The 26,005-nt window shown below is 36.3% G+C and overlaps 1 protein-coding gene across 1 annotated transcript in view; it reads left to right on the top strand.

The window, feature by feature from the left end:
* The window catches only part of HORMAD2 (HORMA domain containing 2), a 91,152-nt gene that overhangs the window by 28,317 nt on the left and 36,830 nt on the right, over positions 1–26,005 (top strand). The window contains exons 10-11 of the mRNA XM_036123193.2: positions 2,867–3,018; positions 3,406–3,659. Of these exons, the coding sequence (XP_035979086.1) occupies positions 2,867–3,018; positions 3,406–3,659 (406 nt within the window). The remainder of the gene's footprint in view (positions 1–2,866; positions 3,019–3,405; positions 3,660–26,005) is intronic.

Genomic DNA, 26,005 nt, shown 5'->3' with positions numbered 1-26,005 from the left:
AATCCATGGATGAAGTTGGTGGGAGTAGAGTCTTCCTTTGCTTCTTTTCCTCTTCTCCTCATAGGTGATGTTAGTGGGGTTTAAAGGAAGTTAAGTTTGGTGGTTAAGAGTTCCAATTCCTAGAGACCTAGCTTGGAACACTCCATTGTTGGTCTAACTTTGGACAGATTACTTAACCTCCCTAAATATTAGTATTCTCATCTGCACAGTGGAATTAATAATATTTACATCATATGGTTGCTGTGACTATTAAATTATAATACATATACAAAGCTTTGCCCATGCCTGGCATATGTTAAAAGGCCAGTAAATGGTACCTGGTGGTAGTGGTAGTGATGGTAGTGGTCCTTGGAGGCAATGGTGGTTGGTGGGTGGCATAGCAGTAGAAATTGTATTAATGAGGCTGTCTACATGGTGTTGATTGAAGAACTCCATAAGATTCTATTTAGACACTAACCTGAAGTTTCTCAGTTGCTATGCCAAGATATTAATCTTTTTTGCCCTCAATATAGCCAGACTGGATCTGGAGTAAATGAAACCCCTGAACTATTTGCCTATAGATACAAACATTCTCATCTACTTCTCCCAATCTGTCATACAAATGTAATTTTTTATGTTTGTCCCAGTATGGAAAAGACTGGAAAGCACTACTTTTTCCTATCAAGTTTAAAATGCCAAGTTTTAGACATACGAGCGGGTTAAAGAGCAAAGACATGGGTATTTGCTTAAAAAGATCCCTGGTGTAGGTGGAGATGTTTTATTGAAGAGCAATATTTATTCCCATCCCGGTAGCTTTTGGATTCAGAAAGATCTCAGTTTTGCTGATGAGATGGAATAGAAGTGGAGGGGGTGGGTGGTGGTGAAAAGGCCTGGGTGGTAGAGGGCTCCAAGTCAGGGGAATGAGTGCCCATGAAAGGAGCAACTCTGAAGAGAAACGTGGCCTAATACTCAATTTTCTGCTATTAGCTCTGTCTTGTCATTTACCGCAAGTTTGAGGATTTCTCTCTGAGATTCACTTCCTTAATTATCCTCTCATTTGTAAAACTTGCAGACAGCAGTAGGATGTGCAGAGGAAGTAAGTTTTAGGAATGAGAATTAAAATATTAATCATCATAAGCTAGCATTTATATAGCATTGTACAGATTGTACAGCACTTTCCGTACATATTCTCCCACATTAAACAGTTGCCTTTTACTCTCCAAAATTTAAATATAAGTACTACTGGCAACCAGATTAATCTCTTTTGTTATGAAGGCACATATGCCAAGTGGTGAGCAGTAAAACAGAAATGGCCAAATCTTTCAGCTATTAAGGAGGAGAGAAGGTAATGCATATTACTAATCTCCTAGAAACCAAAGGTAGACATTTATTTAAATGATCAGTCATACAAAATTACCTTATCACCTCTTCCATAGTAAAGATAATTTCCCTTTTAAAAGAGTACAAGGGAGTCTTGAGTATGATTTTACATGGATATGATTTTATGAATATGATGTATACTGAAAGATCCCATGAGCTAAATGCTATAGCCCTTCACTTGAGTTACCTATTTCAAATTGGTTAAATCTTAGTAGACAAACCTTTGTTGTTCAAAATCAAAAAAGGAGCAAATGTATTCACTTAATAATGTCTGTTTTATGAATCCACACTTCCTCCAGTAGCTCGATTACTTAGGATTATTATTCACTATTGAGTGCTTACTATGTGAAAGACATTGTGCAAATATATTGCAGTTGATAGTCCTTCCTAGAAGCTATTCAAATATGAAACCAATTTGGGAAGAAAATTTTGGAGAGAAATAAAAAAATATTTAGAGTTAGAAGGTAATTTGGTTCCACTTGTACATTCATTTATTAATTCCACAAATGTTTACTGAGTATTTACTCTAGCTGGCACCAAACAGTACTGTGGACTTGAAAGATAGAGCCACGCATAATCTAGAGGAGGGCATACAAACAATTATACATAGGAGTAATGTATAAGAATTATCAGGGAAAACTTCCTTGAAGAGGTGACACATGAGCTAGCTATTAAAGGATGAATTGAGGAGAGTCAGGAAAAGAAGTGGGAAAAACACAATACAAGCAAAGTAAATGGCATATGCAAATGCACGTGGGTGAGAAGAAACTGGGTAGTAAATGCAGATGAGGTTGTAGGTGAGGGCGTGGCTGCTCATGAAAGGCATTGTACACATACCATTCTTGAATTTGATTGAAAGGTGATGAGTGTAATAGAAGAATTTTAAGCAAGAGAGTGACATGAGGAGATTTTCCTATTAGGTATATTATTGCAGCAGTGGCATAGAGAATGTTATTGCAGTGTAGACAAGAAGAAAAGCGAGAAGAATAGATAGCCATTGTTGGAATCCATGTAAGAGGAAGGGACATCTCTGACAGATAACCAGACGGTAGAAGGGCCCAGAACTGATGACCAATTTTCAAATAGAAAATCTGGAAAGGTGTAGAAATGTGTATAAGCTTATCCCGCAAAGTGAGCTAACTGATCTAGAATGTCTAGATGACTTGACACAGCTCATTCAGTTAGTTAGCAGCAGACCCAATATTAGATGTCAAGTCTCCTAATTCCAAATCCATTGTTCTCACTATTATGGCATGTGGTTATTTGTAACTCAAATTTTTAAAAAATCAGGTCATATTTAAGGGAACTTGCTACTTAAGAAATCCATTGTATATACATTGCAGAAAGTACAATCACTGCTCTAATTTACATTCTAAAAATGGTCTCAAGTGTCCTGATATTTACTTTATATTTATTTGATCATATGGTTAAGAGTTTTGTTCTTTTTAAAATAGAGTTTCAGTATACATATGATTGAAAAGTATGCTGTTTTTCTATATGGTTATAGCAGTAGTACAAGCTTCGAAAGTGGGACAAACAGTGAAGATATTAAGAAAGCCAGTGTTCTACTGATCCGTAAATTATATATACTGATGCAGAACCTTGGACCCCTTCCTAATGATGTGATACTTACTATGAAACTCCACTACTATAATGCAGGTAGGTGGAGACCTCTAGTTAAATTCCTTCTTTTTTTTTTTTTTTTTTTAAAGATTTTATTTATTTGACAGAGAGAGACACAGCGAGAGAGGGAACATAAGCAGGGGGAGTGGGAGAGGGAGAAGCAGGCTTCCCGTGGAGCAGGGAGCCTGATGTGGGGCTCGATCCCAGGACCCTGGGATCATGACCTGAGCCGAAGGCAGACGCTTAACGACTGAGCCACCCAGGCACCCTCTAGTTAAATTCCTTCTTAAGTGTCGAAGTAATATTTTACATAGAGAGATTTTGCAAGCATCTGAAAGATACCTGTTGCTACACATGAAAGATTAATTTGACTTTTATTGAAACTCACAGTTTTCTTGGTTTTCTGCCCTTTTCATTTTGCAGTGACTCCACATGATTACCAACCCCCTGGTTTTAAAGAAGGGGTAAACTCACACTTCCTGCTGTTCGAGGGGGAGCCTGTAAACCTGCAAGTGGGATTGGTCTCCACTGGCTTTCATAGTATGAAAGTAAAAGTCACAACTGAGGCCACCAGAGTATCTGATTTGGAGAACAATCTCTTTCAGGAGAACAGCACTACTGAGATTGTTCATCAGGGTCTAGACTTCGATGAAGAAGAAGAGGAATGCAACAATCATGTAAGGCAAAACTTTATCGAGCCTCCATTGCTTCAGTTAAACACAGCTAACATTTTTAATTCCCTCATAGGTTATATCACAGTAATAGTCTAATATCACAGTAATAGTCCAATAGTCCAAATAGTCCAACCATCCATGAGTATATCCACTTGTTTAAAACTTTTATATAAATGTAATCATACCCTTGTTATTCTTCTATGATTTGCTTCTTTTGCTTGACCATCAAAAATGAGATTTATCCATTTGTGTGTGGTTGTTCATTCATTTTCACTGCTGTAGAATATTCTACTCTTGATAGAGTTTCTTTCTTTTTAATTGTTATAAGCATTCGTGTACAAATCTCCTGGTGTATATTTACAAGAGTATCTCTAGAGATCTAGAGTCCAATAGTCCAATAGTCCGATGGACCACAGTAAAGGTCCAATAGTAATAGTCCATTAGTCCAATAGTCCAATAGTCTAATAGTCAGGTATAAAAACTAAAACAAAATTAGCCTCTGACCTCAGGGAGTCTTTATTGTAAAAAAAGTACTGTACTGTAAAAAAAGGGAATATACTTTGAAATTGTCCGTGACTACAAGAAAAAAAAAAAAAGACCTTCCAATATACTTCTCTTAGAAAAGGTACCCATAAACTTAGAAAATTTGGGATTTTCTTTTTTTCATTTATAGGTAACATTTTTAGGATTTGAAAAATATTCTAGGTATTCATTCTCACTGGAAATATAAAGTTCTTGATTACTGGGATAATTGAGTGGAGGGAGGTTGGGGGAGAAAAAAGTTATAGATAAACTCAAGTCAGAGTGAAAACATAATGATAGTCAACTGTTGGTTATGTAGAGAGAGACAAGCTTTGGGGCTAGGTCCCTGGGGAAAGCCAGGGGTCTGGGGCGTTTGGAGCCACTGGAGCCAAATGGGTAGGGATCTGAGCCCTTTACTTGCCTACTTCTTCCAGTAGAGACTTGGAGTTGAGTACTTGCTAGGGCCCCACTGTCCTAGGTAAATCCACACCCTGTCATCTGGGTAACAAAGTTTACTGTATGTCAATATTGTATTAAAAGGGTTCTGAGTTAGACATAAAAATTTTTCAGACTGCTTAATGGGAGGTGATGCTATAAAATCTTTTCAGGAGCTATTTTCAAATTAGGATGCTAATTTATTTGCTTGAGATAATTTGAGTCCTACTTAAAGAGATGACTGTAGTAAATAACTTTTGAAGGTTCTTTCTGGTTCTTTAAATCTGTGTTATATTTAATATATTGAAAAGAGGTCTTAATTAATATAAATAATATAACCAAACAAACAGGATTTTTTTTCATCTTTAGTATTTTCACAATGTCACACATGCTAATGGCTTTAGAGTTTGATGCAATTTTCTTCTGATCCTGTTCCAGAAAGATATAGTTAACATAGGCTGGTTTTAAAAAAAAATAAAGGTTAAGAAGAGAATGGGCATGTTTCAACTGGATTTTTATCTTTTAAAATTAAGAATTTATCTTTTACCAAAGGAAATGAAAGTGGACAACTTGAGAATGAATAATTCAATTGATAGATTAAATAAGACACGTGATAACACTTTCCAAGCATATGTTTAGTAGGAACTATATATACAAAAATCAGGACTTTGTGGTAAACTCATTCAATTTAACTTGCCAATTATATGAAATAATTTAGTAAGTCTAGTGAACAGCTTTCTGACACTTTGTCACTGAAAATTCTGTTGTTTTCCTTTATGGAACACATACCCACACACACATACACATTCATACACAGGTATACATATATAGAACATTTTATACTTTTAAAAATCATTTTATTTTGAAAATATCAGGCATACAGCAGAGTATATAAAATAGTATGTACAGTTTAAAGAATAATGAGAACATCTGTATAGCCTCCATTCAGGTTAAGAAGTAGAACATTGTCACTACCTTGGAAGCCACCATGTGCCCCTTCCTCATTGCACCCCTTCCTTCTCCTCCAAATGTAACCACACTCTTAACTTCTATAATCTTTCTATTACTCTTCTTTATAATTTTACCATCCATGAGTATATCCACTTGTTTAAAACTTTTATATAAATGTAATCATACCCTTGTTATTCTTCTATGATTTGCTTCTTTTGCTTGACCATCAAAAATGAGATTTATCCATTTGTGTGTGGTTGTTCATTCATTTTCACTGCTGTAGAATATTCTACTCTTGATAGAGTTTCTTTCTTTTTAATTGTTATAAGCATTCGTGTACAAATCTCCTGGTATATATTTACAAGAGTATCTCTAGAGAATATACCAAAGAATCCTAGGGCTTATACATTTTCAACTTTATTAGTAATGTAGAACTGTTTTCCAAAGTGGTTGTACCAATTTGTACTCCACCAACAGTGGAGGAGAGTGCTCTACATTCTTGCCAACACTTAATATTATTCGAGTTTATGTTTTCTGTCTATCTACTGGATGTGAAATGGTAATACTTCATGATTTTTATTTGCATTTCCCTGGTTATTTGTAAGTTTGAGCATCTTTTCATGTGTATTGGCCATTCTGGTTTTCTTCTATATAAAGTAACTGTTCAAGTCTTTCATTTCTTTTTCTATTGGATTATTTATCTTTTCCTCATTGATTTAAAAAATATGTTCTGATTAATAATTCTCCTTCACTTATTTATGTTGTAATATTTTTTCCAGGTTTGTGGCATATCTTTTCACTTTTTAAAAGATGTCTTTGGTAAAGAGAAGTTCTTTTTTTTTTTTTTTCTGGTAAAGAGAAGTTCTTAGTTTTAATGTAATCAAATATTTTCCTCTAACATGTGCTTTTGAATATTCTTTTTTTTTTTTAAAAGATTTTATTTATTTATTTGAGAGAGAGAGAATGAGAGACAGAGAGCATGAGAGGGAAGAGGGTCAGAGGGAGAAGCAGACCCCCAGCTGAGCAGGGAGCCCGAGTGGGACTCGATCCTGGGACTCCAGGATCATGACCTGAGCCGAAGGCAGTCGCTTAACCAACTGAGCCACCCAGGCGCCCCGCTTTTGAATATTCTTAAGAAGTTTTTCTTTACCTGAGGTCGTTTATAATACAGTGGTACTGCCTTATCTGTGGTTTGGCTTTCTGCAGTTCAGTTATCCTCAGTCAGCTGCAGTCTGGTAGTAGATAATCCTCCTTCTGACATATTGTCAGAAGGTCAGTAGTAGCCTAACACTATATCACAATGCCTACATCACTCGCCTCACTTTATTTTACCACATAGGCATTTTTTTTTTAAGATTTTATTTATTTATTTGACAGAGACAGAGATAGTGAGAGCAGGAACACAAGCAGCGGGAGTGGGAGAGGGAGAAGCAGGCTTCCCACTGAGCAGGGAGCCTGATGTGGGACTCGATCCCAGGACCCTGGGGTCATTACCTGAGCCGAAGGCAGCCGCTTAACGACTGAGTCACCCAGGCGCCCACCACATAAGCATTTTATCACCTCACATCATCACAAGAAGAATTGTGAGTATAAAGTAAGATATTTTGAAAGGGAGAGCGACCATACTCACATAACTTTTATTACATTACATTGCTGTAATTGTTCTATTTTATTAATAGTTATTGCTAATCTCTTACTGTGCCTAACTTATAAATTAAACTTCATTATAGGCATGTATATATAGGAAAAAACATAGTATATATAGGGTTTGGTACTATTTATGGTTTCTGGCACCCACTGGAGGTCTTGGAATATATCCCCTGCAGATAAGGGGGACTACTGTATTCTCCAGTATTTTATTCTAAGAATTTTAAGGCTTTTCTTTTTACATGTAGGTTTTTATTCCATTTCAGGTTTATTTTTATTTGTGGTGTGAGGTAAACCAGACCCCTTTAAAATTTTTAAACTCAAGTATAACTTACATGCAAAAAAACACATCATAATGATACAGCTCAATAAATATTCACAAACTTGAACATCAGGGCTGGGATGAGGGTGAGGCAAGCAAGGTGAGAGTAAGTGGGTTCTTAAATTTTGCTTTTTAGGTAACTTGTTTGTCTCACCTTTGTCCCAGCCTACTGAATAAACACATGAAGTCAACACCCAGATGAAGAAACAAAATACTACCAGTTCCTCAGAAAACTAAGTCTTACTTTGAAGTCACTCAACAAGAATATTTCTATCCTGACTTCTGTTAGCATAGATTAGTTTCTCTTGTTTTTTATTTTATAGATATAGAGTCATAGAGTATGAGCCATTTGTTCACTCAACATTATGTTGTGAGATTTATCCATATTCTTGCTTGTTGTTGTAGACCATTCTCACTATTCATTCCTCTAGTGTTGGTGGGCATTTGGATAACTTTCCGGTTTTGACTATTATGAATAGTACTGCTCTGAACATTCTGAACATGTTTTTCAATGAAATATGTACACATTTCTGGTGGGAATAGAACTGTTAGGGGTAGATTTGCTAGGTCAAGGATATGTGTACATTTAGTTTTAATAGATACTACAAAACAATTTCCAAAGTGGTTGTGCCAATTTATACTCCCATCAGCAATGTATGAGAGTTGTGGTTGCTCCACATCCTCACCAACCCTTGGCATTTTCTATCTTTTTAATTTTAGCCATCACGGTGGGTGTGTAATGTTAGGTCACTGTGGTTTTAATTTGCAGTTGCCTGATGATTAATGAAGATGAGCATCTTTTCATATGTTTATTGGCCTTGTTGGATATACTTTTTTGCAAAGTGTCTTTTCAAGTTGTCATTTTTTCTTTATTGGGCTCTATTGGATTGTCTTTCATTCTTATTGATTTGTGGAGTTCTGCATATATATCCTACATAAAAGTCCTTTGTCAGATATATGTATTGTGAGTATCTCTTTGACTTTATGAGTTGCCTTTTTAGTCTCGTAATAGTGTTTTGTGAACACTAATAGTATTTGTGAACAGAATACTAATTATGTTAATTTTAATGTAGTCTAATTTATCAATCTTTTCAGCTATATTTGGCAGTTTTTATTTAAAAATTTTTGTCTGTTGGGGTGCCTGGGTGGCTCAGTCAATTGAGTGTCTGACTTATGGTTTTGGCTCAGGTCATGGGATCAAGCCCCACTTTGGGCTCCACACTTGGTGGGGAGTCTGCTTGAGATTCTTTCTTTCCCTCTCCCCTTGACCCTCCCCTGATAGCCCTCTCTCTCTCAAATAAATAAATCTTAAAAATATTTTTTTTGTCTATTCTAAGGGTGCCTGTTTGGCTCAGTCAGTTAAGTGTCTGACTCTTGATTTTGGCTCAGGTCATGATCTTGGGGTCATGAGATCCAGCCACGTATGGGGCTCCACACCCCGAGCCTGGAGTCTGCTTAAAACTCTCTCTCCCTCTCCCTCTGCCCCCAACCCCTGCTTATGCTTTCTCTCTCTGTCTTTCAAAAAAAATTTTTTTGTCTAATCTGAAGTTCACAGAGATAGGCTCTGTGTTTTTCTCTAAAAAGGGGAAATAATGACAGAAACAGAAGAAATTTTTTAAATTATAAAAGACCTCCATGAATAACTTTATACCAAAAAATATAAATACCTTACTTTTCTCTCCCAATTCAAATGTTCATAAATTGTGATATGAAGTTATTCATGGAGGTCTCTTATAATTTAAAAAAAACTCTTTGTTCTATAGCTGTTTCCCTGTTTTTGTATCTGTTTGCTGTTTATTTGTGCCCCATTAGTTTTTCTTGGTTATATTTGCTAAAAATCATTATTTTTTATTATCCTTTCAAAGTCATCTTTTGGTTGTCCTGATCACTTCTTTTTTTTTTTTTTTTTAAGATTTCATTTACTTTATTTATTTGAGAGAGAGAGTGCACATGCAAGTGCAAGCACACATGGGGAGAGGAGCCGAGGGGGAGGGAGAGGGAACCTGAAGCAGACTCTGCACTTTGTGCAGAGCCCCATGTGGGGCTTGATCTCATGACCACGAGAGCATGACCTGAGCCAAAACCAAGAGTCAGACACTTAACTAACTGAGCCACCCAGATGTCCCTGTCCTGATCACTTCTATGGCTTTTGTTTGTTTGTTTTCTATTTCATTCATGTTTTGCTTTTATCTTTGTCTCCTATTTCTCTGGTTTGGTTTTGTCTCCCTGACTTCAACTTGATCTTTCCATCAATATATAGACATATATATCCTACAGGTACCTCAAATTCAACATCTCTAAATAGAATTTCAACTTCTGACCAGATATGCTCTTCCTTCTCTCAGGTTCATCATGTTGGTGGTGTAACCATGATTTTATCAAACAGCCTGACGAGGAATGTGTTCAACTTCTGTGTTCTCACCTCTCACATCCCTTTGGTTACCTTTTCCATCTGTTTTACCTTTGAAATATTTCTCAAGTTTGGCCCTACTGCCATTGTGCTGGTTCAGTCTGTCATCATTGCTTTCTTTGTGAATGACAGCTAAGTCTCCTTACTGAGTCTCCCTGATATCAGCATTGCCTCTCTAATCTGTCTTCTGGAGTACCAGAGAATGAAGGTACTAAAACTATGATAACCATTTTCACATATTTCAAGTTCATTTATTTTGTATAATTTTAAAGGACAGAAGGAGAGAGGAAATGAAACTCACAGGGAGTGAGAGGAGGTTGATTTTGGCTCAATAGAAGGAAGAACTTTCTCTTAAAAAATTTGAAAGCAATATTATGACATTAAAGTAATTTAAAAAGCAATGCAAATCTTCTAACTTTCCTACCATCCTATTGATACTGTTTTCATTTTTGTATGTTCCATTACCTCCTGTCTTTTTCCACAGATATACATATTTGTATATGGCTTTAATCATAGTTTATATATCCATTTGTTTTGCTTTTATACTTAACATTAACTTTATAAATATGTCCCACCTTAATGTTCACATTTCTAATTTTAGTGACCTTTTGTTTCATTTAGGCACTTACTCTGCCTTTGTGTACTTTTAAACATTTTACATGCTCTCTCTCTAAAATAAATAAATAAATAAATAAAATCTTAAAAAAACATTTAGGCTAATTCCTGATTTTGCTATTATAGATAGTGTTTTAATAAATACTTTTGTATGTATGGCAGAATTTTCTTGTTTTCTAAAGGATATAGTATCAGAAGTGAAATGTACAGAACCTGAAAATTTGTATAGCTCTTGAATGAGTATTACCAAATCATTTTCCAGAAGCTTGCCAGCTTCTCTACCTCTTTAGGATGGATTTTCTGACAATTACAACTGTTAAAAAATCTGGCTGTCTTGAGAAAAGTGAACTACTTGTCACCAGCTGTGTTCAAGTATAGATATATATTGTGTTCAAGATAGGGTATAGATGATTATCTTCAGGGTGTTGCAAGAGAAAATCATGATTTAGGAGAAAAGTTAAACTAGTTTGACCTCCGAGATCCCTTCCATGCTAAGGTTCTCTGGGATATTTTCAAAATTCCTATTGAGAGTAATGCCTTGCTAAGCACTGTGAGGAAAACAAAGACATACAAAATATAGTTTCTTCATTTGGAAACTCTGGCTGAAGAGAAAATACTTACATAATGTAATGAGAAATAATAGTGGAGAGTGTATGAATGATAGAAATAATATTAACTAACAGCAGAGCATTGTTCTCAGGGTTTTACACGTATTATCACTTTTATTTTATTTTATTTTATTTTTTTTAAAGATTTTATTTATTTGACAGAGAGAGACACAGCGAGAGAGGGAACACAAGCAGGGGGAGTGGGAGAGGGAGGAGCAGGCTTCCCGCTGAGCAGGGAGCCCGATGCGGGGCTTGATCCCAGGACCCTGGGATCATGACCTGAGCCGAAGGCAGACGCTTAACGACTGAGCCACCCAGGCGCCCCGTATTATCACTTTTAATCTTCCCAGCTATTTTATGAAGTAGATTCTATTATTATCCTGATTTTATAAATGAGGAACACAGACTTAGAGAAATTAGCCAAAGGCTACATACACAGTGAATAAGTAGCAGGGCCAGGATTCGGATTGAGGTGGTTGGACTTCAAAGCCTGTGTTATTACAATACAGAAATAGGATAAGTTGGCACTGATTTTATGGATGAATTATATTCTGATTGGCAGAAATCAAGGCAGAGGATGTTCCAAGCAAGTTGGAAAGTATAGTATAGTATAGAACTTCTGTCTCTATGACTTGTAATTCCAATACTGAACTTTCCATACCTTTCCCTGTATTCTATGGCTTTGCTGCAATCTCTACGTTTGGTAACCTCTAACTCAAAGATTTCTCAAAACTTTTTTTTTTTTTTTAAGATTTTATTTATTTATTTGACAGAGAGAGACGCAACGAGAGAGAGAGCACAAGCAGGGGGAGTGGGAGAGGGAGAAGCAGGCTTCCCGCCGAGCAGGGAGCCCGATGTGGGGCTCGATCCCAGGACCCTGGGATCATGACTTGAGCTGAAGGCAGATGCTTAACGACTGAGCCACCCAGGCGCCCCCCCTTTTTTTTTTTTAAAGATTTTATTTAAAACTTTTTTAAATCATAAAATTTTCTATTAAAATAGAAAGTCTAGGGGCACCTGGGTGGCTCAGTCATTCAGCGTCTGCCTTCGGCTCAGGTCATGATCCCAGGGTCCTGGGATCGAGCCCCGCATCGGGCTCCCTGCTTGGTAGGGAGCCTGCTTCTCCCTCTCCCACTCCCCCTGCTTGTGTTCCCTCTCTCGCTGTCTCTCTCTCTGTCAAATAAATAAATAAAATCTAAAAAAATAAATAAATAAATAGAAAGTCTACAAAATCTTGACCAAACAACTTATACTGCTTTTTCACTAGTGATCTGTAGTAAAGAAGAAATTTAACATATCATATTGTTGTGAGACTATTGTAAGATTGAAAAAAAAAAAGATTTTAATCCAATTTTCTTTTTCAGGTTATTCCTTATCTCAGTCACAGAAAGAGAAATATAAAAAATTTCACCCATAGTTGAAATTATTCAGTATTTGTACTATTTTCTGGTATGATCTTTAAGATCCAAGGAATTGGGGCACCTGGGTGGTTCAGTCGTTAAGCGTCTGCCTTCGGCTCAGGTCATGATCCCAGGGTCCTGGGATCGAGCCCCGCATCGGACTCCCTGATCAGTGGGAGGCCTGCTTCTCCCTCTCCCACTCCCCCTGCTTGTGTTCCCTCTCTCGCTGTCTCTTTCTCTGTCAAATAAATAAATAAAATCTTTAAAATTAAAAAAAAAATGATCCAAGGAGTGATGTAAAAGTGAGATCATAATTTGACAATAAGTTCAGAAACTATAAAAGCACACAGATTTGAAATTTAAAAATTCTTAAGTTATGAGAACTCTTAAAACCTAACTCCACTTGTACACAGAACCCAAGTAGGAGACCAAGGAATCCTAGGACAAAACAGAGTTACGTAGAACTGTCTGGAAAACCCTAACCTAAATGTGTCCTTATCATTTTATCTACCTCTGCAACACCTTCAGGACAGGTCTTCCTTCCTAATAGGGATGGTTTGGGCTTAAGATCTAGCTAGTAAGGCCACACAAACACAATGGCACCAGTATTCTGGGATGTTGGGCCTGTTTTCTCTGTTGTGGTCAACTGGATGGATAGCAATAGACATATATACTAGAGAGAGACTCCTGGACAGGCTTCTTTAAAGAACTCACTATATGGTGACAGTCAACACATATTCTGGAATTGGATGTGGAATCTTTTTTTTTTTTTTTTAAGATTTTATTTATTTATTTGACAGAGAGAGACACAGCTAGAGGGGACACAAGCAGGGGGAGCGGGAGAGGGAGAAGCAGGCTTCCCACGGAGCAGGGAGCCGGACTCGGGGCTGGATCCCAGGACCCTGGGATCATGACCTGAGCCGAAGGCAGATGCTTAACGACTGAGCCACCCAGGTGCCCCAGATGTAGAATCTTATTTAAATTTTATGCTAAGTTTAAAGGCTGAGGGAAAAGTACTTCTTTCTAATAGAGATAATTAACTCCGGCTCCTTAAAAGACTAGTAATTACTGACATATACAGATAGCTATAAAAAATGGAGGGCTAATGTTGCCCACATCTACTTTAGAGACTGATGGTCCTAGTTTATTAAACCATTATAGCTGTTTTGGAATTCAAATTTTTATCAGCTTTTTTGATAGGGGTTCATATGCCATAATTTTCCAATTTTCTGAGCTCCTTATGAATCTGTACCTCCATGTTAGAAAGAGTTCCTAGATACTCTGTACACATCTCTTCTAGTCCTTCCTTTGTACCTAGTAATCTTGATCCAGCATGGTATATTTTCTCATCTGCAACACATCAATTTAACTGATGCATAAATAATTCATACAAATGATGTTTTTTGAGAATGAGCTAAAGGCAGAAAACTTTTTTAATATAACAGCCATAAGTATTTCTTTTTTTTTCTTTTAGAGGTTTATTCATTCATTTGAGAGAGAGAGAGAGATTATGCACATGAGCAGGGGGAGGGGCAGAGGCAGAGAGAGAGGGAGAGAATCCTTAGGCAAACTGCTGAGTGTGGAGCCTGACTCAGGGCTCGATCCCAGGACCTTGAGACCATGACCTGAGCCAAAACCAAGTGTTGGATGCTTAACCGATCAAGCAGCCCAGGTGCCCCCAGCCACCAGTTTTTCTTAAAAACCAGTTCAATAGTTTAACATTTTGTCTAGGTACAATGAACATTTTTGGATGCATTTTTTTTTCCTGTGTGAAGCCCATTTTTCACCCTTTCGTGCTGACACATTTGATTAGTGCAAATGATTCGTTTTTGAGAAATTAGAATATAAAGTACAATTAGTGCCAAAGTAAATGGTACCATTTAAGTGTGGGCTAGAAAGATACTTTCTGAATTCCTTAGAATTGCTTTGTATTCCAGCCAATGGATTGAAACTAGAGACTTTTCATTCAGAACCTATATTCTCCTTCTAAACTCTGAACTGAAGTTTTGCATTTTGAAGTATAGTCTGATGATTTTCATAGCATCACATCTCATGAAGCATATATGCTTTGTTTGATACAATGTAGTGTTGGCAAGGATATCTTAGATTCTTGGAAGTGGAGTTGATTATTGAAAACATTGGAGAAGGCACATTATCTACAGAAAATATTCAGACTTAAAAACCACACATCATTCTCTATCATGGGGTTAGTCCTTTCCACAAAGTTTCTCTTTGTCAAATAGGAAAGTTTTTTCAATTAATTTTTGTTTTGCATTATAGAATGTAATTCTTATCCTCTGCTAACCATGCAAAGAGGAATGAAAGTTGGTTGAATTTCCCACAGTCCTTTAAGTCATTTCTTTTTTTTTTATATATGGATCATTCTATAACACATCAGAGAGTTATTTCTAGTGGGAAGAAACACACTGATGATCTGTGTATGTTTCATTTATATAAAGAAATAAAGAGTATATTGGTATTTATTATAGCAGAAGAAAAGTTGAGCATAGTGAGTAGCCTTAGGTAGGAATATTTTGGATGTACTATTATTAAATCCTAGCATTAAAAGAAATGTTTTGTTAAAAAAAGAAAAAAAAAAAAAACCAGAATAAGACTGAGAATGTTCTGTTTGTTTAAAAAAAAGATACTCCTAATAGTCTGAAATAATACAATGTTATCATTATACTAAAACCATTAAACTAAAACTAATATTAGGTTCTATTTAAATTAGGATTTTTTTTCTCTTCCCGTAAGTGGCCTCAGGTGATCTCTAAAATAGTTCATTATTCACTTGACCCAGAAAACCCTACAAAATCATGCAAATCAAGAGGTTCAAATCTTTGTGTTCACTTTAAGAACACAAGTGAAACTGCCCAGGCCATCAAGGGTATGCATATCCAAAAAGCCACCAAGTATCTGAAAGATGTCTCTTTACAGAAGCAATGTGTGCCATTCCTTCACTACAATGGTAGAGTTGGTACGTGTGCCCAGGTCAAACAGTGGAGCTGGACACAGGGTTGGTAACCCAAAAAGTGCTAAATTTTTGCTGCACATGCTTAAAAATGCAAAGAGTAATTCTGAACTTAAAGAGTTTAGATGTAGATTCCCTGGTCATTGAGCACATCCAGGAGAACAAAGCCCCCAAGATGTGGCATAGAATTTACAGGGCTCCTGGTCAGATTAACACATACATGAGCTCTCCCTGCCACATTGAAGTGATCCTTACTGAAAAAGAGCAGATTGTTTCTAAACCAGAGAGGAGGTTGCAAAGAAAAAAAAGATATCCCAGAAGAAACTGAAGAAACAATATAGCTCAGGAGTAAATTCTACATAAAATAAATGCAAGTAAAAGTAAAAAAAAAAATTTTTTTTTCAAAGTGACTTTGTTGAGATTTAGTCAATTGTACATTGAAAAATATAATGATAATATTACTTAATTATCTAGAATGATATTCAGTTGGCCGATTTTTCTAATACTTATTATACGTGCTTCTAGTTTTCCATTTGAGGCTAAATTGTCTATTGATAAACAGATGAGATTATGGTTTGTAACACATCCAGGCATTGTAGGGTGAGTAATTTTTAGCATTTATATTAGGGTCTCAAAACTGAGATCTTAAGACTTCAGAAGCCTGGTACTTCAGACAGTGGTAAAGAAGAACTAGAAATAGGGGCACCTGGGTGGTGCAGTCGGTTGAGCGCCCAACTCTTGGTTTCGGCTCAGGTCGTGATCTCAGGGTTGTTGAGATTGAGCCCGGCATCCCCTGCTTGGTGCAGAGTCTTCTTCAGATTCTCTCTCCCTCTCCCTCTACCCCTCCCACTCAATGCTCTCTCTCTCTCAAATGAATAAATCTTTAAAAGAAAAAAAAGAACTAGAAACGAAGTTATATGTATATATTTTGTGAAGCCATGACCTCAAATTTGCTTCTTCCTGCATGATGGAGGGATCCTCCTTTGATAATCAAATTTAGAACAAGAAGAAACTTTATAGCTAATGGCACTATTTTGATATTTAAACAAGTCTACATGAAGCTCATTGTGAAGAAAGCTTAAAATAATACTCTAAAATATTCTAATTGTAAGTTATCACCATTTAATTCAGTCAACAAATTTATATGGAAGCTTATGCATGAGTCATTGTACATAGGTAGTGTACACAAATAGGCCAAATCCCTGATTCAAAACTGCTTGGGAAAAATAACACGTAAACAAATAGCTGTTATATACATAATAATATCATAATTTATTAAGTGCCTACAGAGGGCTAAATATACATAGTTTCAACTAATCCCAACAATAACTTAGCATAACATTTTATAGCTGAAGAAATGGAAGTGCATAGACATTAATTAGGATGTCCAAAGTTGCCTGACTACAAACCATCAGAATCAGTATTTGAATCTGGGTTTCTCTGGCGTCAAAGCTCATACTCAATCCATTAAATCTTTTTTTTTTTTTTTTAAGATTTATTTATTTTAGAGAGAAAGAGAGCAGGGGGAAAGACAGAGGGAAAGGGAGAGAATCTCAAGCAGAGTCCCTGCTGAGGGTGGAGCCCGATGTGGGGCTCAATCTCACAACCCTGAGCCAAAACCAAGAGTCAGCGCTCAATTGACTGTCACCCAGGTGCCCCTCAATCCATTAAATCTTACATTCATTCATAAAAGAGAGAATGTGAAAAATCCCACAGGACAGCAAAAATCCAGTAGAATGATCAAATTCCACTTTTAGTCATGAAGGAATAAAGTTAATAGACTTATCCTAGTGTAAACAACTAGGAAACTGGGAAAATATTATGAAGCAATGGTTTTCAGACAACAGAAAGTGTAGAACTGTGATCCCTGAGAGAAGAAAAACAGGATGAGCCTTGAAATTGGCCTGGCTTTCTGTCAGGAGGTACTTTTAGGACCACCTCCACAGAGAGGGAAGAACCCGAGCAGAAATGGCAGTCTTGCTGAGTTGAAACAGAGATTGGAGTTTGAGGAAGCTGAAGCAGTTGGGAACAGACTGTCAGAAGGATGGGACCTATAAAGAGAAAGAGCTCTAGAAATTGGCATAAGGATCCCCTGAGTCTTTGGTTGAATATTCAGCTTCTCAAGTGTGGTTAGAAGTTCTATAAGGTTGGACAAAGAAAACTGTTGGGGAGTTTTCTCCCCAGGTGTAAACTAGACAATTCCTAGAGCTGTCACAGGGCTGGGAAATGTTCGTAAAATTACCAGTTACATGGAAAGACCTTGTTGAACACCTGGAGCATTCAGTAGGGACTCGAGAAGGGTATGCCTTAGCAGTAGAACTAAACCAACCCTTTAATGAAGGCCTCCAAAATTAATTTTAAAGCTTAAAAATAAGCCTTGAAAGGATCAAACTTATTTGCCTGCCAAAATGAAATTCAACACTTTTTTTTTTTTTTTTAAAGATTTTATTTATTTATTTGACAGAGAGACACACAGCGAGAGAGGGAACACAAGCAGGGGGAAGGTCAGAGGGAGAAGCAGGCTTCCCGCTGAGCAGGGAGCCCGATGCGGGGCTCGATCCCAGGACCCTGGGACCATGACCTGAGCCGAAGGCAGACGCTTAACGACTGAGCCACCCAGGCGCCCCGAAATTCAACACTTTTTAAAAAAGATTTATTTATATATTTGAGAAAGAGAGAGGTGTGAGTGGGGGGAGGGGCAGAGGGAGAGAATCTTCAAGTAGACTCCCCACTGAGTTCGGACCCCAATCTCACGACCCCTGAGACCATGACCTGAGCTGAAACCAAGAGATGGATGCTTAACTGACTGTGCCACCCAGGCGCCCCCAAAATTCAACACTTTTTAGAGGAAGACAACTAAATCCAAACACTCAACTATGTAAAATTCTTACTGTCCAGAATCCAGTAAAACTTTATTGACATGTAAAGCAGAAAGAAACATTCTTTTTAAAAGTAACATCTACGCCCAATGTGGGACTTGAACTCATGATGCCAAGGTTAAGTATTGCAAGCTTTTCTGACTGAGCCAGCCAGGTGCCCCAGAAAATTGACCTATAACCAAAGAAAATCAGTCAGTTAGAAGAAGACCCAGAAATGTCAGCAGTGATAAAATTAGTAGATAAGGACTTTAGGGGCACCTGGGTGGCTCAGTCGTTAAGTATCTGCCTTCAGCTCAGGTCATGGTCCAAGGGTCCTGGTATCGAGCCCCACATCGGGCTCCCTGCTCTGCAGGAAGCCTGCTTCTCCCTCTCCCACTACCCCTGCTTGTGTTCCCTCTCTCGCTGTCTCTCTGTCAAATAAATAAATAAAATATTTTTTTAAAAAATTAGTAGATAAGGACTTTAAAACAGCTATTATACCAAATGCTTTATTTGTAATTTCCAAAAACTGGACATTGCATGTTCTTTAATGGAGGAATGCATAAACTTACAAAGAAACAAGCTGTTAATACATGCAATGACGTGGATCAGTTGCAAATACATTATGCTAAGTGAAAGAAGCCAGAATCAAAAGACTACATACTGTATGATTCTATTTATACATTTTTCTTTAACAGCTTTATTGAGATATAATTTTTTTTTTTTTAAAGATTTTGTTTATTTTGACAGAGAGAGACACAGTGAGAGCAGGAACACAAGCAGGGGGAGTGGGAGAGGGAGAAGCAGGCTTCCCGCGGAGCAGAGAGCCCGATGTGGGGCTCGATCCCAGGACCCCGGGATCATGACCTCAGCCAAAGGCAGACATTTAATGACTGAGCCACCCAGGCGCCCCGAGATATAATTAATGTATTATGCAATTTGTCCATTTAAAGTGTACAATTGAGTGGTTGTTAGTATATACACAGACTTGTGCAACCATTGTCACAGTCTTAGAACATTTTCATCATCTCAAAAAGAAACCCCAAACCCTGTAGTTATCACTTCCATATTTCCCCATTTCTCCTCTCCCCCAAGTCCTAAGCAATCATTAATCTATTTTCTGACTCTATAGATTAGCCTATTCTGGATATTTCATATAAATGGAGTCATACAATGTGTAGTTGTTTTTGTGACTGGCTTCTTTCACTTAGGATTATGTCTTCAAAGTTCATCCATGTTGTAGCCTGTATAAGTACTTCATTACTTTTTTGCAGTGAATAATATTCCATTGTATGGAAATACCACATGTTGTGCCCATTCATTAGTAATGGACATTTGAGTTGTTTCTACCTTTTGACTGTTATGAATAATGCTACTATAACATTCATATACAAGTTATTTTTGAACACCTATTTTCAATTCTCTTGGGTATATACCTAAGAATGCCATTGTTAGGTCATATGGTAACTCTATATTTAAATATTTGGAAAACTCCAGAACTGTCTTCTAAAGTGGCTGTATCATTTTACATTCCCACCAGCAGTGTATAAGAGTTCCAATTTTCCCTGTATTTTTACCAACACTTATCATCTTACTTTTTGATTCTAGCCATTCTAATGGGTATGAAGTAAGTAGTATATTATGGTGGTTTTGATTTGCATTTTTCTAATGACAGATGTCAAGCATATTTTCGTGTGCTTATTGTCCATTTATATATCTTCCATGGAGAAATGTTTATTCGGATCTTTTGCCCACCTTAAAGTTAGATTGTTTTTTTATTGTTGAGGTTAAGAATTCTTTATTTTTTCTGGGTCTAATTATCAGGTATATGATTTGCAAATATTTTCTCCCATTCTAAGGGTTGTATTTTCACTTTCTTGATGGTGTCTTTTGAAGCATAAATGGCTTTTAATTTTGATCCACTTAATGGATCCATTTAGTTTGGATCCATTATCCATTTTTCTTTTGTTGCCTATGCTTTGTGTGTGTGAGTGTGTGTCATATCTAAGAATTATTTGCCAAATCCGAGGTCATGAAGATTTATATCCCTCTATTTTCTTGTTAGAGTTTTATGGTTTTAGTTCTTATATTTAGATCTTTGATTCATTTCAAGTGAATTTTTACATATGGTATGAAGTAATGATCTGACATTTTTTTGTATGTGGATATCCAGTTGTCCCAACACCATTTATTCAAAAGACGATTCTTTCCTTCTAAAATGGCCCTAGTGCTCTTGTCAAAAATCAGTTTGACCATAGACGCATGGCTTTATTTCTGGACTCCCAATTATATTCCATTAGTCTATATGGCTGTCTTTGTGCCATTACCACAGTCTCGATTACCATTGGTTTTTTTGTTTTTCTTTTTAAAGATTTTATTTATTTGACAGAGAGAGACACAGCGAGAGAAGGAACACAAGCAGGGGGAGTGGGAGAGGGAGAAGCAGGCTTCCCGCGGAGCAGGGAGCCCAATGCGGGACTCGATCCCAGGACCCTGGCACCATGACCCGAGCCGAAGGCAGACACTTAACGACTGAGCCACCCAGGTGCCCACGTTGGTTTTTTTTTTTTAAAGATTTTATTTATTTATTTGACAGAGAGAGAGGGAGAGAACCAGAGAGCACAAGCAGGGGGAATGGCAGAGGGAGAGGGAGAAGCAGGCTCCCTGCTGAGCAGGGAGCTGGATGTGGGGCTCCACCCCAGGACCCTGGGATCATGCCCTGAGCTGAAGGCAGACACTTAAATGACTGAGCCACCCAAGTGCCCCAATTACCATTGTTTTGTAGTAAGTTTTCCATCAGGTATGAGTCCTCCTACTTCATTCTTTTTCAAGATTGTTTTGGCTGTTGAGTCCTTTGCAATTTCATATGAATTTTAGAATTGTTTAAATTTTCAAATCAGAAATTTGTCATTTTCTACAAAGAAGTCAACTGGAATTCATAGAATGCATTGAATCTCTAGATCAGTTTAGGGATTATTGACATCTTAACAATACTAAGTGATTCTTGTTCCATGAACATGGGATATTTTCTCATTTATTTAGATTTTCCTCAATTTTTCAGCAATGTTTTATAGTTTTCAGAGTATAAGTTGTACATTTGTTTTGTTAAATTTTTTCCTAAGTCTTTTATTCTTTTGATGCTATAGTGCATGTAATTGGTTTTTCTTCATTTCATTTTTGGATTGTTCATTGCAAGTGTATAGAAATGCAATTGAATTTTGTATATTGATTTTGTATCCTGCAACCTTGCTATGATGGTTAATTTTATATGTCAAGGATATTTGGAGGATGTTTTTTGGTGAGATTAACATTTAAATAGGTGAACTTTGAGTAAAGCAGATTGGCCTTTATAATGTGAGTTTGCCTCAACCAATCAACTGAAGGCCTGAATAGAACAAAAAGACCACACACCCAAGCAAGAGGTAATTCTCTGCAGACTGCCTTCAGACTTCATCTATACCATAGGCTCTCCTGAGTCTGCAGGTTGCTAGCCTTCTGACTAGACTTGCTTCATTGGTTCTTCTGGGTCTCAAGACTGCTAGCCCATAGGGCAGATTCTAGATTTGCCAGACTCCATAATCGTCTGAGTCAACTCCTTATAATAAATCTCTCTATATACATATACACATCCTATTCTGTTTCTCTGGAGAACTCCCAACTAATATACTCACTGAACTTATTAGTTCTAATAGTAATGGATTCCTTAGGATTTTCTATATATAAGACCGTGTCATAGAAATAGATACACTTTTATTTCTTCCTTTTTTTTTTAAGATTTTATTTATTTATTTTATTTGAGAGAGAGAGAGAGCTCGGGGGGAAGGGGCAAAGGGAGAGAGAGAGAGAGAGAGAATCTCAGGCAGACTCTGTGCTGAGCACAGAGCCTGATGTGGGGCTTGATCCCACGACCCAGAGATCATGACCTGAGCTGAAATCAAGAGTCAGATGCTTAACTCACCCAGCCACCCAGGCACCCCTACTTCTTCCTTTCTAATCTGGATGCCTTTTATATCTTTTAGTTATCTAATTGCCCTGGCTAGAATTTCCATTACAATCTTGAACAGAAATGGTCAGAGTGGACATTCTTGTTTTGTTCCTTATCTTAATGTGAAGCATCAAGTCTTTCACCAATAGGTATGTTATTGAGTATGATTTTTTTGTAGGTGCCCTATGTTGCATTAGTTCCTTTCTATTCTTAGTTTCTTGAGTGTTTTTTTAATCATGAAAAGCTGTTGGATTTTGTTAAGTGCTTTTTCTGCATCTATTGACATCATGTGATTTTTGTTTTTTATTCTTTTGATATGATGTATTGCATTAATTGATTTTCAGATATTAAACTAAGCTTACATTTCTGGGAAAAATTCTACTTGGTCACAGGGTATATATATATATATTATATATATATAAATAAATATAGGTATATAAATTTATATATATAATATATATAAATAAATATATGTAGGTATATATATATTTTTTATGTTCCTGAATTTGGTGTGCTAATATTTTGTTGAGGACTTTTATGTTCATATGATAAGGGATATTAATCTATAGCTTTCTTTTCTTGTGATGTCTTTTTCTGTTTTGGTATCAGGGTAACACTGGCCTCATAAAATGAGTTTGGAAGTGTTCACTCCTCATCCACTTTTTGGAGGAGTTTGTGAAGAGCTGGTATTAATTCTTTAAATGTTTGGTAGAATTCAGTGGCTATCTGGGGCTGGGCTTTTCTTTGTGAGTAGGTTTCTTTTCTTTCTTTCTTTCTTTCATTCTTTCTTTCCTTCTTGCCTTTTTTTTCTTTTTTTTTTGCTATTAATTCAATCTCTTCACTTGATATAGACTTACTCAGATTTTCTATTTCTTCTTGAGTCAATTTTGGTAGTTTGTGTCTTTCTAGGAATTTTCCATTTAATCTATGTTATCTAATTTATTGATGTATAACTGTTCCTAGTATTCCTTTATGCTTTTTATATTTTGATAAAGTCTGTAGTAATGTTTCCTCTTTTATTTCAGACTCTAGTAATTTGTGTCTTCTGTTTTGTTTTCTTGGTCAATCTGGATAATGGTTTGTCAAATCTGCTGATCTTTCAAAGAACCAGCTTATGGCTTCATCAATTTTCTCTATTGTTTTTGTATTCTCCATTTCATACGTTTCCAATATAATCTTTATTATTTCCTTTCTTCTGCCTGTTTTAGATTTAGTTTACACTTTTTCTAGTGTCTTAAGGTGGAAATTTAGATTATTTGAGATCTTTCTTCTTTCTTAATGTAGGCATTTACACTTATAAAATTCCTTCTAAGCACTGCTCTAGCAGTGTTTTTTTTATGTTGTGTTTTCATTTTTATTCATCTTGAAGTATTTTCTGATTTCTCTTTTGATTTCTTCTTTGACCCATTGGTTATTTAGGAGCATGTTGTTTAATTTCTACATATTTATGAGTTTTCCTCAATTCTATTCTATTCTTGATTTCTGATTTTATTCCGTTATGGACAGAGAACATACTTTCTATTATTCTTTTAAATATATTGAGGTTTGTTTTATGCTTTAACGTATGGTCTATGCTGGAGAATGTTCCATGTGCACTTGGGAAGAATGTGTATTCTGCTGTTATTGGGTATAGTGTTTTATAGATATATTAGGTCTAGTTGGTTTATACTATTGTTCAGATCTTTTATTTCCTTGTTAATCTTCTGCCTAGCTGTCCTCTTCATTATTGAAATTGGGGTGTTGAAGTCTCCAACTGTTGTTGTTGAATTGCCTTTTCTTCCCTTCATTTCTATCAGTTTTTGCTTCATATAATTTTGTGTTCTATTATTAGATGTATATGTTTATAATTATTTTATCTTCTTGATGGATTGGCCTCAATCCCATTATAAAATGTCCCTTATCTCCATTAAAAAGTTTAATGCATTCACATTAATGCTGTTATTGATAGAGTTGGGTTTATGACCGCCATTTTACTTTTTGTTTTCCATGTGTTTCAGTGTTTTTGTTCCTCTATTCCTCCTTTACTGCTTTCTTTTTTATTGGGTGAATATTTTTAATGAGGGATTTAAATTTCTTCAGGTTTTTTTTTTTTTTACTATTTATATGTATATTTTATAGGTTGCTTTGGGGCTTATCATATACATCTTAACTCATCAAAATAAGTTTCAGGTTTATGCTAGTTTAATTCCAGGGAGGTGTAGCAATGTTATTTCTATATAGCTCTATTCTCCCCCACCAGTCCCATTTATGTGCTATTATTGTTATACATATTACATTTATTAATGTTACAAACCCAACAATACATTGCTATAATTATTACTTTATCATTGTAGTCATTTCCTTAGCCCAATACAGCTTTGCTCCCACTCACCTGCTTTGTGTTGATATTGTCAAATATATTACATTTCTTTATATTATAGGTTGAAGAATACATTACATACATATTTTATACAATTGGTTTTTAAATCATTTAAGAGGAGAAAAATATGCTTTTAATTTATTATTTTTTATACTGCTATTTATTTATTTATTTATTTTTTAAGTAATCTCTCAACCCAACATGGGGCTCAAACCCACAACCCCAGGATCAAGACCTGCATGCTCCACTGAATGAGCAAGCCAGGCGCCCTTATACTGCCTTTTATAATTATATAATTACCAATACCATTTAATTGTCCTTTGTTTTTTCATGGCAATTTTTAAAAAAGATTTTATTTATTTATTTGACAGAGAGAGACACAGTGAGAGAGGGAACTCAAGCAGGGGGGGTGGGAGAGGGAGAAGCAGGCTTCCTGTGGAGCAGGGAGCCTGATGTGGGGCTTGATCCCAGGACCCTGGGATCATGACCTGAGCTGAAGGCAGACGCTTAACGACTGAGCCACCCAGGCACCCCTTTTCATGGCAATTTAAATTACCATCTGGAGTCATTTGCTTTCAACCTGAAGCATTTTCTATAGTATTTCTTGTAAGATGAGTCTGCTGACAACAAATTCTCTTGGTTTTTGTTAATCTGGGCATGTTTTTATTTATATTTATATATACATATAAATATATATTTTAAAAGATGGCTTTGCTTGATATAGGATTCTTGGTTGACAGTTTTTCTTTGAACACTTTGATTATGTTATTCTATTGTCTAACTGGCCTCCATTGTTTCTGCTGAGAAGTCAGCTGTTAACCTTATTGGGGTTCCCTTGTAAGTGATGAGTTGTTTTCTTTTGTTGTTGTTAAGATTTTTGCCGTGTCTTTGGCTTTTAGCATTTTTATTTTGATGTTTCTGTTTGTGGTTCTCTCTGCACTTTTCTTACTTGTAGTTTGTTGAACTTTCTGAATGTATACATTAGTGTTTTTCAATAAATTTGGACAAGTTTTCAGTCATTATTTCTTTAAATATTTATTTCTCTTCTCTCCTTCTGGTACTTTCATTATGTGTATGTTGGTGCACTTAAAGGTCTCCCACATTTCTTTGAGGCCCTTGTCATTTTCTTTTTTTCTTTCTTATTTTTTTATAGGGATAGATTCCCAGAGGGGATTTTCCTGTTTGTTTTTTTTTTTTAAGACTTTATTTATTTATTTGAGAGAGAAAGAGAGAGAGAGCAAGCACAAGTGGGCAGAGGGGAAGAGG

The sequence above is a fragment of the Halichoerus grypus genome, chromosome 13, assembly GCF_964656455.1.
Source record: "Halichoerus grypus chromosome 13, mHalGry1.hap1.1, whole genome shotgun sequence".
Classification (NCBI taxonomy): Eukaryota; Metazoa; Chordata; class Mammalia; order Carnivora; family Phocidae; genus Halichoerus; species Halichoerus grypus.
Note: the sequence above shows the minus strand (reverse complement) of the source record. Positions and strands in the feature narration are given on the sequence as shown.